General features: G+C 37.2%; 2 protein-coding genes across 5 annotated transcripts in view; one reads left to right on the top strand and one right to left on the bottom strand.

Annotated features, from left to right (window-relative positions):
• Nucleotides 1–1,669, top strand: part of LOC110042022 (uncharacterized) — a 19,534-nt gene extending 17,865 nt beyond the window's left edge. The window contains exons 11-12 of one of the 3 annotated variants that reach the window (XM_020747339.2): nucleotides 41–172; nucleotides 363–1,669. In XM_020747339.2, the coding sequence (XP_020602998.2) occupies nucleotides 41–172; nucleotides 363–485 (255 nt within the window). In that variant the 3' untranslated portion in view covers nucleotides 486–1,669. Of the gene's footprint in view, nucleotides 1–40; nucleotides 173–362 lie in introns of those variants that run through there. The other 2 variants (XR_016208550.1, XM_089293978.1) reach the window with 2 other exon arrangements.
• Nucleotides 1,338–13,628, bottom strand: LOC110042021 (conserved oligomeric Golgi complex subunit 3-like). Of its 2 annotated transcripts, XM_020747338.2 has the most exons (25): nucleotides 13,432–13,628; nucleotides 13,034–13,156; nucleotides 12,099–12,160; nucleotides 11,844–12,009; nucleotides 11,412–11,486; nucleotides 11,203–11,295; nucleotides 10,227–10,355; nucleotides 10,069–10,143; nucleotides 9,848–9,891; nucleotides 9,531–9,657; nucleotides 9,329–9,420; nucleotides 9,094–9,199; nucleotides 8,803–8,836; nucleotides 8,579–8,658; nucleotides 8,325–8,402; nucleotides 6,699–6,759; nucleotides 6,528–6,622; nucleotides 6,308–6,397; nucleotides 5,024–5,227; nucleotides 4,846–4,887; nucleotides 4,581–4,673; nucleotides 3,825–3,906; nucleotides 3,217–3,344; nucleotides 2,960–3,058; nucleotides 1,338–2,718 (listed from the first exon to the last, which is right to left on the bottom strand). In XM_020747338.2, the coding sequence occupies exons 1-25, from the start codon at nucleotides 13,591–13,593 to the stop codon at nucleotides 2,692–2,694; spliced, it is 2,367 nt and encodes a 788-aa protein (XP_020602997.2). In that variant the 5' UTR covers nucleotides 13,594–13,628; the 3' UTR covers nucleotides 1,338–2,691. The 2 variants fall into 2 exon arrangements, with proteins under 2 accessions (XP_020602997.2, XP_089150102.1); XM_089293976.1 differs by lacking the exon at nucleotides 1,338–2,718 and having other exon boundaries at nucleotides 2,753–3,058.

Below are 13,628 nucleotides of genomic sequence, written 5' to 3'. Positions count from 1 at the left end.
TTTCGGAAAAATCATCCACTGAATTGTTTTCTTTTGGCAGGCCGCACGCTTGACAGCTGCTGCACGTCATTTCAAACAGAGAAGCCTTCAGACCAGAGTATTTGGATATCCTTCTGCCTCACAACTCGACCTTGATTCATTTGTTTTGTTTACTCACAGTGCAGATATGAAGGTATGTTACTGGTTTTAGTTGTAACAATTTTTTTTCTTTAAGTGTTCTTATTGTTCAAAAAACAATGTATGCTTATTGAAAGAGAAACTTCAACCTGGGAATTGAAACAACTGTAAAGTAAGATAATTACAGGTGACAGTCACAAAATGAAAAATACTCTAAACTAATACTCAAACTCTCTTTATCTCAGGCCAAACTGTTGTTTATGCCAGTTCAAGGCTCCTTTCTGTCTGGTGTTGTTGCACTGCTTGTGTTTGTGCTACTTCTGATGCTCCAATCAGGTGTTATAGCTGGCAGCAATATGTACCTATAAGAATATGCCTCTGGTAACCCGTGGGAATGCAAGAGAGTACTTACAGGTACTACAGAGAAATATAAGACATAATCCAATTATCCAGGACTAATGGTATTTTTCTTGCTGTCTCTGGTCCATTTGGCAAGCACCATTTAATTCCTTTTCTTGTCCTAATATGCATGCTAGGAAGTTCTTTACTTTGTGCTAAAATATGATTGTGTAGCAAATATATAAAAAATTTTATCACAACAAGTATAAAAGTATGGCTTTGCTATTGTTCTAAGACATATCTAAAGGTGTATCTTAAGGATCGCTAGCAAAATAAACCACTTACATGTACGAATCTTTTCGGTCTTTTCAGGAATATCTTAATATGTAATTTTGTCTCTTAAACACATACATTCAAGAATTTAAACAAACTTCTCTTAGCATAAAGAATTGTGAAAAGAAATAATCGTGGCATTGTAATAGCTGCTATATTAGTGGTTAGACTTTTTGGTTCACTATAAATGGTATCCTATTTTGTGAAGAATTTTTTTGTAATCAAATCAGCTAAAAAAAATAGTATTTGCCAATAATTATGTTTTTTATTATTGTTTGGGTTTCAAAAAACAAAATCAAGATGTTTGGTACTCGTGAAGTTTTTTCAGGCAAGAAAAAAATATCCGTTTGTAAAATTGTATAGTTAGTTTAATTGATTTGTGTGATAATAGAAACAATAATTTCCAATGAAAGTACTCAGTAATAGGTTTTAGGTAGCATTCTTGTAATTGAAAATCTCCCACTGATTGTATTTTGGTTCTATATTAGGGGTTGGGCTAAAGATTGAAAGAAATGTACTATAAACAAAATTGCACCATAAACAGGATGTGAAACATAATGCTCCAAGACCTCTTTTATTTACATGAAATGTATTTAGAAATGGACATATAAATACTAAATGTTATATTGTAAATAGAGTTTCACCTTATAATTTACAAATATTCTGTATAATAAGAGTGATGTTACTTAACGTGTGAAATGTAAATCAATTCATCAGTATGTTAAGCTTGAAACAAAGTAAAGATAGTGGCAGATTTTAAGAATAATTAACACCTTTTAATGCAGGATCAATGTTTCACAAGTTAAACAATTTCACTCAACACTAGAACGATAGATTTGTAGAAATTAATCCATATAGAATAAATGAACTATTTTTCATACTTTTACTCCTCTCTTAATTGCTCAATGTCTTGTGAATATTTTTTCATATTACAATCCATATTCATCCTTGCCATCATAAGATACCCTCACTATACAATCAACTAATATTTGTTAACTGAGAGAGTCCCCCTTTGAGGTAAGTAAAGTATGCATACAGCCAAGTGGTCCATCAGGCCAGCACTTATCTCTGGTTTCTGTAGCATGAAGCGACTAGGAGTATTTTTATTCCCCCTTGGATGAGATGCAAGTCCATCACAGGGTTACCCCCAGCATTAATTTAGCCAGTACCCATTTGTACAGCTGGATGGAGAGGGACACTTTGAGAGTAAAACGTCTTACCCAAGAACACAACATAATGACGCTGGCCAGGGATCAAACCTGGACCACTTGATCCAGAGGCAAGTGCACTAACCATGAGGCCATTGCACCTCCATATTCCCCCTTTAGTCTCGGCAAAAAGTGATTATTACACCATACACTCAAATTTTGTACAACAAACATGTTTGCAAATGATGAGCCAAGTCCGGCATCAGTAACAAGCTTTTCATGCATTCTTCCATTACCAGAATAACTACATTGACCATTGTCAAATCCACTCTTTAGCAAACTGTTCTACCTGAAATAAATAACCTATAGCCTTTTTTTACATGCTTTGCATGATAACCTTCCATATTATAATTATCCTATTTCAAAATGAACTCTGTTGGTGGTCTCTTAGCAAATTTAACTATTTCAGTGCAGTTGAACTCTTGTTGAAGACTACAAGCTTGTCAAGAGTTTGAACTGATAATTTCACATTCAATTTCGGGCTTTTCAGCTGATGAAATAAAGATGTGGTGATCAACAGTTTTCAACTATTCAACGTGTGATAGAATACACCTTAACATTACAAGAAATAAGTACACACAATCTTCTGAAAACGTAACTAAAACAGCAGTAATGAAGACCCTGCTACCTATTTGGGATGCTATAATTTTAACAGCTATGCTATCAAAATAATACTTTTGTGACTTGATATTATTCATGATACTGCCAACAGAAGGGACACCTGAAAAAAATATAAACAAACAATTGAACACTTCCACCTGGTATGAATACGTGTTGTTTTCATGTTGCTGCACACCAGCAAGGTTTTTTGTTTGCATCACCTCCTATTTGTCAAGTACCACAGATACTTTCATTCACCCAAGCATGATGTTTTGTAGCTGTTTGGCCTTGTTAAGATGAGCAGTTGTATCGTAAAAGATATGGGAAATGCTCTTATCATTACTGACAGTACTTGTGCTTACCTGTTGAATGGATGGACATCCGATAATCTGTTGATCTTCCTCAGAGTATGTCTCTGTCACCAAGTCATTCATCTGTTTGTAATATTCTTGGACTTTAGCCTGTGATGATAGAAAAAAAAGATACTGAAAGGTGAAGTCACACGCTTTGCTGGTGTTTGGTTCCACACTCAATGTTTCTTTTTGCAGCAATTCTGAGAAATTTGGTTGGGGATTTGGTTATTTTCAAAACAATGTAAGGTAAGATAAAGGAACATTACCTTGACAGGTTTAAACAGGATATACTCTGTGTCTTTGTTTGCCAGGAACAAAGCCATGCTCTGTAAAGTACTGGTCAGTTTGGACTTGAGTAACATGTAGGTCTCACTTACAACTTTGCGAACATTCTCTGAAAAAGAAATTTAGGAACAAGAAAGAGGTTGGGTAATGTTTTGTAGTATCTGTTGTTTTTGTGACAGTTAAATCAGGAGAGTTCTTTCTTATTAGAAAGAGTGAACAGAATTGATCTCTGATTCTTCAGAGGCTGAAAGAATTAACTGTGGTGCAAATGGTTAGCGAGTCATGTTTACGAATTTGCACCTCCTGATGTCATGTTTTTGAGTAAGACAAGTTTACCTTTACATTGCCATATAAATGTGTACCAGCAAACTATTGGGGAAATGTTCGGGGGGGGAGGTAACCAGCAATAGACTACCATGCCATACAGGGGGGGGGGGAACTCACAAACACTTCTGCTGCAAACCACATTGTAACAAGTACTACTGACTTACAATCTTTGCTTTTCTGTACCCATACTGGAGTAACTAAAACGACCTTCTGTAAAATCAGTTATGGGTTGGTATATGTTGTAATTTCTCACAAATGTTACCTGGTTTTGCAAAAGGCTGCTGCTTGAGAAATGCTTTAGTATCCTTTTTCTCTTCCTCTGCAAGATTCTTAATGACTGTAACCTGCAAAACAAGGACAAAAATAAAGCTAAAATTATATATGTACAGCACACCCTGTCTAATAAATGGGGTGTGATGGGGATAGCACATCTGAATTTTCAAGAAGTCTTGTAAGTATTTGCAACATTGTGGTAATCTTTCAAAGTTGATCTGAATTTGTTTGAAAGTTCTTTCTCGTGGAGGATCATCAGGCAATTTTGCGTACACTAACAGAGTGAAGTGACAATACTGGAAGTAATAAATTAAACACCAAAGACTGTGCTTGACCACACTTCCAAACAACAAGAAGAGGGTTGAAAATATGACATAGCGCAGTACTTCTGATGAACTTCAAGGTGTTTGGAAATGTGGTCAAACACTGTCTTAAGTGTTTGATATAATTATCTTCTCAATCAGAACTAAAACTAAGGAGATGGAGACATAATATCGTAAAAATCTATGCTAACTGATATCAGATATCCAAACACCGTCACGGTCATGATATCCTTTGAATGTTTAAACTTGATGAATTATTAATGAGTTTGAGAAATATGAACCAAGGAGAAACATTTTAGGACATTTCTCTCTGTAAGCTCAGAGTCTCATGAAGTGAGCCTCAGTCATTATCTTGTGCACCATCACCTGTGGTTGCATGTAAGATACTCTCAACAAATTCTGAATGAAAGGACTATATTTACCTTTGTCAGAAATGCAGACAGAGGGGAGATAAGTGACTCTGATACATTTTGGATGAACTGCTCACACACAATCCTGAGTTCAACGTCAACATCCTTGGTAAAGAGCAAAAATAGATAGTATGGCATAGCATGTGGTTTTGGGAGAGAAAACATCTGACATTGGACATGTAGATGTAGCTATTCCATCACATATTTGTGAAGTTAACTTTTAATGGGTAAGCAAAATTACTACTGACAATCGTTTAATGAACACTTCTGCCTTTACCTTCTTTGAATCCAAGTAGTTTTCTGTCAGCTGTGGTGCACCCTGAAAAAAATAACACAAACTGAAACTCAATTTTTTAACCCTGAAACTGATCAATTTCTTATTCTCTTGCAAAATAATCAACACGTTTAGTCTTACACACAAGTTAATAGACTAAAGACAAAGCATTTGCACTTACATCTAAGAGGAATTCCAGAAGAGCATTGCTACTACTAAGGGCAAACAATCTGTTGCTGTGACTCCATAAGCCATAGGCTGCTGTCCTCATCTTACTGAAATCTAGTGACATTTCTTTGACAGCAAAATCTACATCAAAAGGTGCAATCTGCTCCCTGAGGATCAGTAGGTGCTTTATAAGGAACAAATGACCATTTATGGCATCCTAAAACAAGCAAAATTCACATAAAAGTCAAGCTTTGTTCAAATTCAATATGTGAATTGAAACAAACATATTTTACAGGCATGTAATTCTCAATGTTATTGAGTGAGAGAATCAAATTCACTTTTGTATGGTCTACTCTGTTACACACCATAGAAGTGACATCACAAATTTTATATGAAGATCAAACTATTCAAAACAAAAAATTATATAAAACTTTAAGGTAAAAAGCTCTTAAAATTATGAGATCGGTTTGATGATCATCAAACGGATCGAAAACGTTTAGAGTCATAATTTTAACAGCTTTTTACCTCAAAGTTTTATATTTTACTTTTATCGGTGAAATGTATATAAAAATTATTATATATTAAAAGCTGCAAAGATCTGGACATTTTATGGCATCATTTCTATGATTGTACTGAATGGCTACATATAATTACTATAATTAAAATAATAAAGTAAGATTTAGACAAACGTGATGCTCTGATAGGACTGTAGCTGGTCAAAGAACTAAGATATCCACTGTGCTCCTGACTGAGACGTATGGGTTATTGACCAAGTGTGAGGTCAAGATGGCTGGATATTGGCCAAGTTCTTTTTTTGCGTGTTTATGGACCGAGGCGGAGTCGAGGTCCATAAACTCGCAAAAAAAGAACAAAGCCAATATTCAGCCATCTTGAGCGAACAAACTTGGTCAATAAAGGATTTATTATATGGCTTTCGCAGAAATTTTTCTTGCGGGACACGGCAGGTAGTCCAGAGCGGGCAAGATAGCTCCACCTTGCCCGCTCGGGTAGCCAATCACAGCGCAGGATTTGATTCATCTTGCCCGCTAGCCATATAATAATATAATATAAAACCCCAGGGGAGTCTCCCATATGAAAAGGTCGGGGATGCTCTTTGTCTCACTTAGGAGTATAAATCAAGGATTCTGGTTTCACTTGGGGTGTTCATGATGAAACACCACTATTTTTAGCTGCCAAAGTATCTTTTAGGGTACACTCAAAGAAATAATAAAATAAATTTTCCAACAAGCCTCCCCGACCAGTTCATAGGGGAGTCCCCCCAGGCATAATTCTGTACCTTTCTCTGGGTAATAAGTGCACTTGCTGTTTTAAGGGACTGAATGCACAAGGACAGAGCCTCTTGAGACAAACCTTCAAACGTCTCTTTCTGATACGGACAAAAAAGAAAGATTAACCGATGCACTGCTATATTGACAACACACCTAGACCATAGGATACCAAGTATGGCTGCATGAATATTTATCACCGGTCCACCAAAACAAGGAGACAATTCTTACCGAAATACAGCGGTAAAGTTTGGAGAGACAAACTAGTGTGCGTCTGACAGTTGGGTACCACATACCCTGCAGGTCTGCCAGGGCTGCTGGCAATTCTGAAATCAGAAAAGGATACAGATGTGAAAAATGCCAACTGTGTTTTGTAATAACTTAAAAGCTTTTACAACCTACCCACAGGTTTCTTCTCTTCTCCTTCAGCTTGCTTTTCCTCTTTGTCAGCATCACCTGTCATCTATAATGACAACAAACATGTAAAACACAAAGAAAAGAAGGTGATGGGCAACAGAAACGGTAAAGGTTGAGAGGCCGGTCAACACAGGGGAGGGTGGGGAATAAAAGTGTTCTCACAAATTGCATTTCTTCTATGTGGTAGAGGCAACTGTTCCAATGCTGAGAATTCTAGAAACTGTAAGAGTTCAACAGCTTAGTACTGCTCCCCAGTTTCTGAAACACCAAGCTAACTGGAGGCACGTTTTCTCTGTATGAGATTCTGGTCATTAGTCACTATTGGAGACAGACAGAGCGAAGTGCCGTGCTGATGAAAACATATGAGGATGGCTGACCTGAACACAGACTTCTGGATGCAGAGTGTATACACCTTACTTGACCACTGTGTCTTCACGTTAATTTAGTTATAGCATTATAATCTAATTTTTGCTGCAAGTACTGTAAATTCAAACAACATGCCTACTTACAGTGTGACTACTCAAACCAGGCCACTTGGAAAAAAGTGGAACCAATCAGATTGTTAGTTGAGAACAAAGGATAGCGATCTTTTTAAATTCTCAAATAAACCAATAACTGAAGAATACAAACAATTGTAGTTCCTATCAAAATTGAAAACCCAACAAACTGCGAAGTGTTGCAAACCTCTTAGGAAACTGCCATTTGTTGATTGGTTAGTTTTGATCCTAAATTTTTTACGGGAGGTTAAGTCTTCAGATAGCTACTTCCCCCAAGCTTTGGGCAGTGTTTTGCCCCTTTCATTTGTGCACCTGCCAATAGTTTTGTCCAATCCAGTGCTGGCTTCCTCAGTGCCAGGGAGATCAATGAGGCTTTCAAGGTCACATGTTCAAATTTGACCTGCCAATACTCTTGCCCATTTCCAGTGCAGGGTAGTGCTGGTAAAAAGTGAGGCTTGGAAGGTCAGCATACTTGCTATTGTTATTTTGTAATCAACTTGACCTGCTGTTACTATTGTCCGTTTCCAGTGCGGTAGTGCTGGTGACAAGTGAGGCTTTTAAAGGTCATGCAAATCAAAGGCACTTCCCATGCCAACCGCGAGGTTGTGTCCCCCCACATTACGCCAAATGATGTGTGGCTTTCTTTATTTACTGATATATGTGCTATAATAATAATGGGCTATAATAAGACACAAAAGTGACCTCTCACAGAACAGGGTCATTAACCTAATTTTTTTACGTTTTTCAACAGTTTCAGTTAGATTTATAATTACGATAATTTGTTGTCAAAAACTGAATCTCTAAAAGTGTATATATAACACAGTCTGAGTGTATAGACAGACAGAGCATATAGGTCAAACAGACCATTACTTGCTGTCAGGAGAAAGTTACCAGCCCATTGTTCTCAGTTGACATTGGTTCTTCTAGGTGGCCCAGCTCGAGTAGTCACACTTTAAAAGAAAGGACTCCATCATCGGATCAGCCTTTTGTTCTTGGGCAAGATAACCTTCTTTGAATTCACAGTGACTCATGCCAGGCAAGTGCAAACATATCTACCATTGCGTGGTAGTCCAGTGTTGGATATCTAGTCTTGAGTAACTCTCCGTATACTTACCCCAATAACAAGTTTTTCAGGGTATGCCAAATCACCCGGAGCTGGGGAATATTTCTGGATGTCAGTCTCGATGTATGCCTGAAGATTAACATGAAAATTAAAAAAAACCCTTTAAGCTTTAAGCAAACAAAATGGAACAATGGTTAACTCTATCTCTCTTGATGTCGTTTAATATTCTTCATTGCATTCCTGTTGTGCTCTTGATAACATAGAGCTGGAGGTCCTCGATTTTTAATCACTGTGTTAGTGATCACCTGTGCCCTGTAGACTAATCTTTCTTGTACATCCTCCAACATCTGAAGAACCACAACTTCAAAGGCAGCTAACTCTTCACCTTGAGAGTGAAAAAAAAAATTAACTTGATTTTTAATCCTCACCAAATCTCTAATTTCAAGGATGTCTTGTAAAACAGTAAAGAACAGAACTTTTTGCTCTAAATCACAGACTTGTGTATTTAAAGTTTTCTTTTTACACGCACCTTTCTGTTGTACATGATCTTCAATCATCTCAACCTACAAACAATTATGAAGGGAAAAAAATTACTATTTAAATAATGATGTTATTAATAGTTTTAACCCAGTATGGTTCACAGAACATTTTCTAATCTACTCCTTAACATCAGTGAAGCTTGTGGATGTTTAACAAGAACTAATTATAAAAAGGGCAGCAAACATTAAGTCCATGTATTCAAGAAGAGTCAGGACACTTTTAGGCTGCAACTTCAAAATAATTTACTCTGAGTATTTCCAGAAGTTTAACAAGGAAGTACCTTTAATATTGTGCAGAGTTCAGTCAAGGTTTCCATGTGGTTCATATGAATAATAACAGGTCTCAGAGAATCATACAAGGTGCTGCACAGGATTTCTAACAATGAGCTAAGCAGGATAGGAAAAATATTCATTCATTGCATTCTCAAGAAATTGCTAAACATGACAATCGGGACATTAATATACACAGTGACGTTGATAATCACATAACATGTACCACTGATGGGATTGACTTACTCTAGGCCTGCACTTGGCTTTGAGAAGAAGTGATAATATAACTGGTATTCATCTTGACAAACGTGAATTAACACTGAACATCCTGCACGAACCTTAGAACAACAAAAAAATTATGTTATGTACATAAAGACTGTTCAGGGTGCTTAAAAACCAATGAGGTAAGTCTTGAACGTGTTTTAATCATTATAGTCAAGACACCTACTAGAGAGCAAGGGTTTCTCTCATACTGCTTGGCCAGTTTGTCAATGGCATCACTGACACAAGGGGTGAGCAGCTGGGAACGCTGGGATAAATAGCAATGCTGACAGTCACTGAGAAGGGAGCTGTACCTGAAAGTAAATAATGTGTATAAAAAACATATCTTTATGGTGAGATTTAAATCTTTTGAGTATTTTTTATGATAACAATGAATTATCCTGAAGCAGTAATTGTACATTGCTAGATACCAATTCATCTTTTTTTTTATCAAACTTTGATTGTTTTATGTGTAAATCCAAACAGTTGACTAATGGTACTTACTCAGAGCTTAAGTGACTTCTTTGTTCAATTTGTTCCATCAAACTCTGTCAGTAAAAGATTAAAGCTAGAGGTTAGGTCCCCAATACAGGAAGTAAACCATGTCAACAACAATTTTGGAGAATCTTGCAAATTTGGATCTTATCATCTAATTTGAGTAGATAGGGTAAGTCACATCATTTTGGTGGGCCTGGATTCTTACAGAATTATTAACGGAAACTAACCTTTACTCGAGGTGCACAGGTTCTGAATTTTCCGTAAAACAGTGCAAAGGAATTCTCAGAAGTGTTTCCACCCTCCTGTAAATTAGCAAAGTTCAAACAATGATTGAGTGTGATCAACATCCATTACTGACAATAATCAGTAATTTTCAGCACCTTACCTTGTTTGTTAAGACTTGTGCTGTTGCATTTTTCAGCAAGTTCACAACATGTGTTTTCACCTGATTCAGGGCTTGGTTCAAGCACTGTTTGAATCTAACAAGATACACTGGAGACTCTTTAAACTGAGGCTATAAGGACAAGGACAAACAAGCATGAATTCAGTGATACTGACTCAGGGCTGTGGTCTAGCAGAGCCCGGGTGCCTCAGGCGACTAAGTTTTGTCTTTGGACGACTTGTTTAACTTCATTCTTATGAAAGCTTGTTAGAGCTGGGAACCCAAGATTTCCTACATAAGAACCCTTGGGCACCTTACAATTTTGCTTAGAGCAGAGACTTGCTGACTTGTGGTATGGTACACATGGGGTGAAACGGGAGTGGTTTGGTTTGACATAAACAGTATGTACAATGGATGGTAATGTTTAGACAGGTGACATGGTTCAATAGTAGCTATTATTATATGGCTACTGTAGCTCCATGAGGAGGCAAGATGAACCAAATCCTGCACTGTGATTGGCTGAGAGGGCAAGATGGCACTATCTTGCCCACTTGGGACTACCCGCTGTCTCCTGTGAAAAAAAGACGTGTTCTTTTTTCCATATAATAAATCCTTTCTTGACCAAGCTTGTTCCGTCAAGATGGCTGGATATTTGCCTCATTCTTCTTTTTTGCATGTTTATGGACCAAGACAGAGTCAAGGTCTATAAACATGCAAAAGAAGAACTTGGCCAATATCCAACCATCGTGACTGAACAAGATTGGTCAATAACCCATATTTATCCAACAATAGGGTTATGTGTGTTAGGGAGGAGGAGGAGCAAGAGTATCTTTGAAGCTTTAGCTTGCTCCAAACCTAAAACCTCTGTAAGTTTTGTATTATTTGTTAAAACTATAGTTACCCTAAAAGAAAATTAATATCTAATTTTCAATGCATTTGAAGTTAGAAGAGAAGATAATACACAAAAATAAAAACTTACATTGCTGGATATAAATGAAATACACTCATCAAGTCTGGCTAGCATTGGAACAAATGCCTCACTTGTCACTGAGACAGTGGGTGAGTTGAGTTTCTGAAAACAAAACAGGTTTATTTGTCAACACTTTATTTGATATGTATGACCTTGCTAATTAAGGTCGAAGTTAAAAAAAAAAGAATTTTTCGGAGCCAAAGAGCCGTGATACTTACGTGTCTGAGATGATCCAATGCATTGAAGTACGACAACTTATTACTGATACTTTCAGCCATGTTCATCAACTTTGTCTGAAAAGTTGCAAGTTCCATTATAGTTTTTATTAGCAAACCAAACCTTTAAGATTCAATTTTCATACGTAATCACAGACATCATTTTAAAGACTACCGTTTAGGTGCCGACACATATGCACCATCACCATCATTGTCGCCGTCTTTGTCTTTGTTGTCATACACGTAATGTAATGTAACTTGTTTAAATCTAAGTCATTCATCACTCACTTTAAAATGCATACTGAAATTTGTAATACAGTAATAATTATTGCCATAATTGTAACTAAAATTGTCTAGTACATCAAGAAAATTATTGTACCCACAGTAAGGAGAATTTCCACCAACATCAAGAGCTAAATAAACAATCTCTCTCACCTGATCCTGGAGAAGTTGTTCACAAGCTTCATGAAGAGCACCAGTTTTTGTGGATACAAGTAAATGTTTGTGCTGTAAATCTTGCAGATGGTTCAATGCTGATTCCACCTCTTTAAGAATACTGTCACAGTGATCACGATATGAACTCAACTGTGCAGCATATGACCTGAGGAAATCAATAAATTCAGTGGCACTTGAATTTTACTTCAATTTCTAACAAGCCACCATCTCAACTGTAAACTTAGAATATTATACCTGTAAGAAGATTCTTGCTCCTCTTCCATTTGAGCCTCAACATTTGCAAACCAGGCAAAAAACTGTTGGCATGAGAACAATATCAAGTAAAAAAGAATTCAAATTACTGTCATGATGTCACAAGTCAACAACACTGGTTTTTAACATGTATTCCAAAATAAATAGTCTTCCAATCCTTTACATGGCCATTCCCATGCTTGCTTACACCCAGGGACTTGTGTGAAAGTACATCTACATTGTGGAAGTGGTTCCTGAAGCGGGGAGGGGAGGGGGGACACCTTATAACGGCCTATATGGGGAGGCTCTGCCTGAAAGGGTTACCTTTTCAGGCTTCAGGTATATAAAAGGGTAGGGATTTCATAAGTTGAGCTATATGAAAAGGTTGGGAAATCTGCTGTTTAGGTATTTAAAAGGGCCTTTAATTAAAATATTTCGAACAAATGCACCTTGCAGTTGTATCTGGTAATGCTTGATGCTCTCCCGTAATATTGTTCATTAACTTTGTTTTAAGGGTTTAGGAAAGAGATGCAGTGTTCTCATATAGGCATGTGAAGGGGTAACTTTTTTCATAAAAGGTATACGAAAGGGGTACTTTTTCTGTTTAAATGGAATATTTCTGTTTACATGAAAAGGGTGAGAAGTTGGACCTTATGATGGTTCATCCTTGTGTAAAACTTTGTAGAGTAACCCCCCCCCCCCCTCCCCCAACCCAGCAATTATGGCATGGCAGATCCAGTGGTGCCAGAAAGGGGCATGGGGTGTGGAAGGAAAGAGGAGCCTTGGTGTGGCTATAAATGGAAGTGGTTGAGTGAGGACTGGGGTATATTTTATCTTAAATTATATTTTTGTATCCTTTTGGGGATTGCTGGGACAAGTGGGTCCCTCAGGACCATAGATCTGCCAGCAAAGTGACATCGAATTAATCAGCTACCAACCTGTTGAGCATTTTCTATCTTCTCTGATCCCAAGTCAACTCTCGCCATGTCCATAGCAGCTTCTTTACTTGTATCACTCAGGGTCCTCTTGGGTGGCAGACTTGTGCAATCATCTTCAGGTAACTAAAACCCAAACGATGGATTATTTCTGGTACCATTAAGATTTATTGTTATTCTTTAGTTCTTTAAAGATTTAAAATGGTTCCATTTCCATATAAAATGGCGTCATTGGCTATAATAATAACAATAATAAAATAACTTACAGAAAAACTGTTTAGGACTTAAAAGAGCCCTCACTTCAAACGTGGAAGCCATATTATTTGTTATAACGTGGTTATAAATATTAAGTTATAAAGCTGTGATCATGATGTGGGCATGATAGATGTAAGCTGACTTACCTCATCTAAAAGCGGACGGTTTCCTGCTACAGTGGTCAGTTCAAGTACACTGTTTCTTTGCTTCTCCGATAATGGCGCCAAAGGGGAATCCTTCACGTCCCATAGGCTTAGTTTCTCCCTTATTTCGTTAGAGTACGGCGAAAATCCAACTTGAGCCGCCATGTTGGCACCTTGGACCGAGGTGCATTGTTGTCTTG

This window comes from Orbicella faveolata, unplaced genomic scaffold, assembly GCF_042242905.1.
Source record: "Orbicella faveolata isolate gen_17 unplaced genomic scaffold, um_ofav_v1 contig_25, whole genome shotgun sequence".
NCBI lineage: Eukaryota > Metazoa > Cnidaria > Anthozoa > Scleractinia > Merulinidae > Orbicella > Orbicella faveolata.
The sequence above is the reverse complement of the archived record's forward strand: the minus strand, read 5'-3'. Positions and strand labels throughout refer to the sequence as shown.

Excerpts from the sequence above, each read along its gene's own strand:
- LOC110042021 (XM_089293976.1), bottom strand. The coding sequence starts at position 13,593 with ATGGCGGCTCAAGTTGGATTTTCGCCGTACTCTAACGAAATAAGGGAG. Across the intron at positions 11,487-11,843 it reads AACAACTTCTCCAGGATCAG|ACAAAGTTGATGAACATGGC; the intron begins GTGAGAGAGATT and ends GCAACTTTTCAG. Across the intron at positions 8,837-9,093 it reads AACTCTGCACAATATTAAAG|GTTGAGATGATTGAAGATCA; the intron begins GTACTTCCTTGT and ends AATTGTTTGTAG.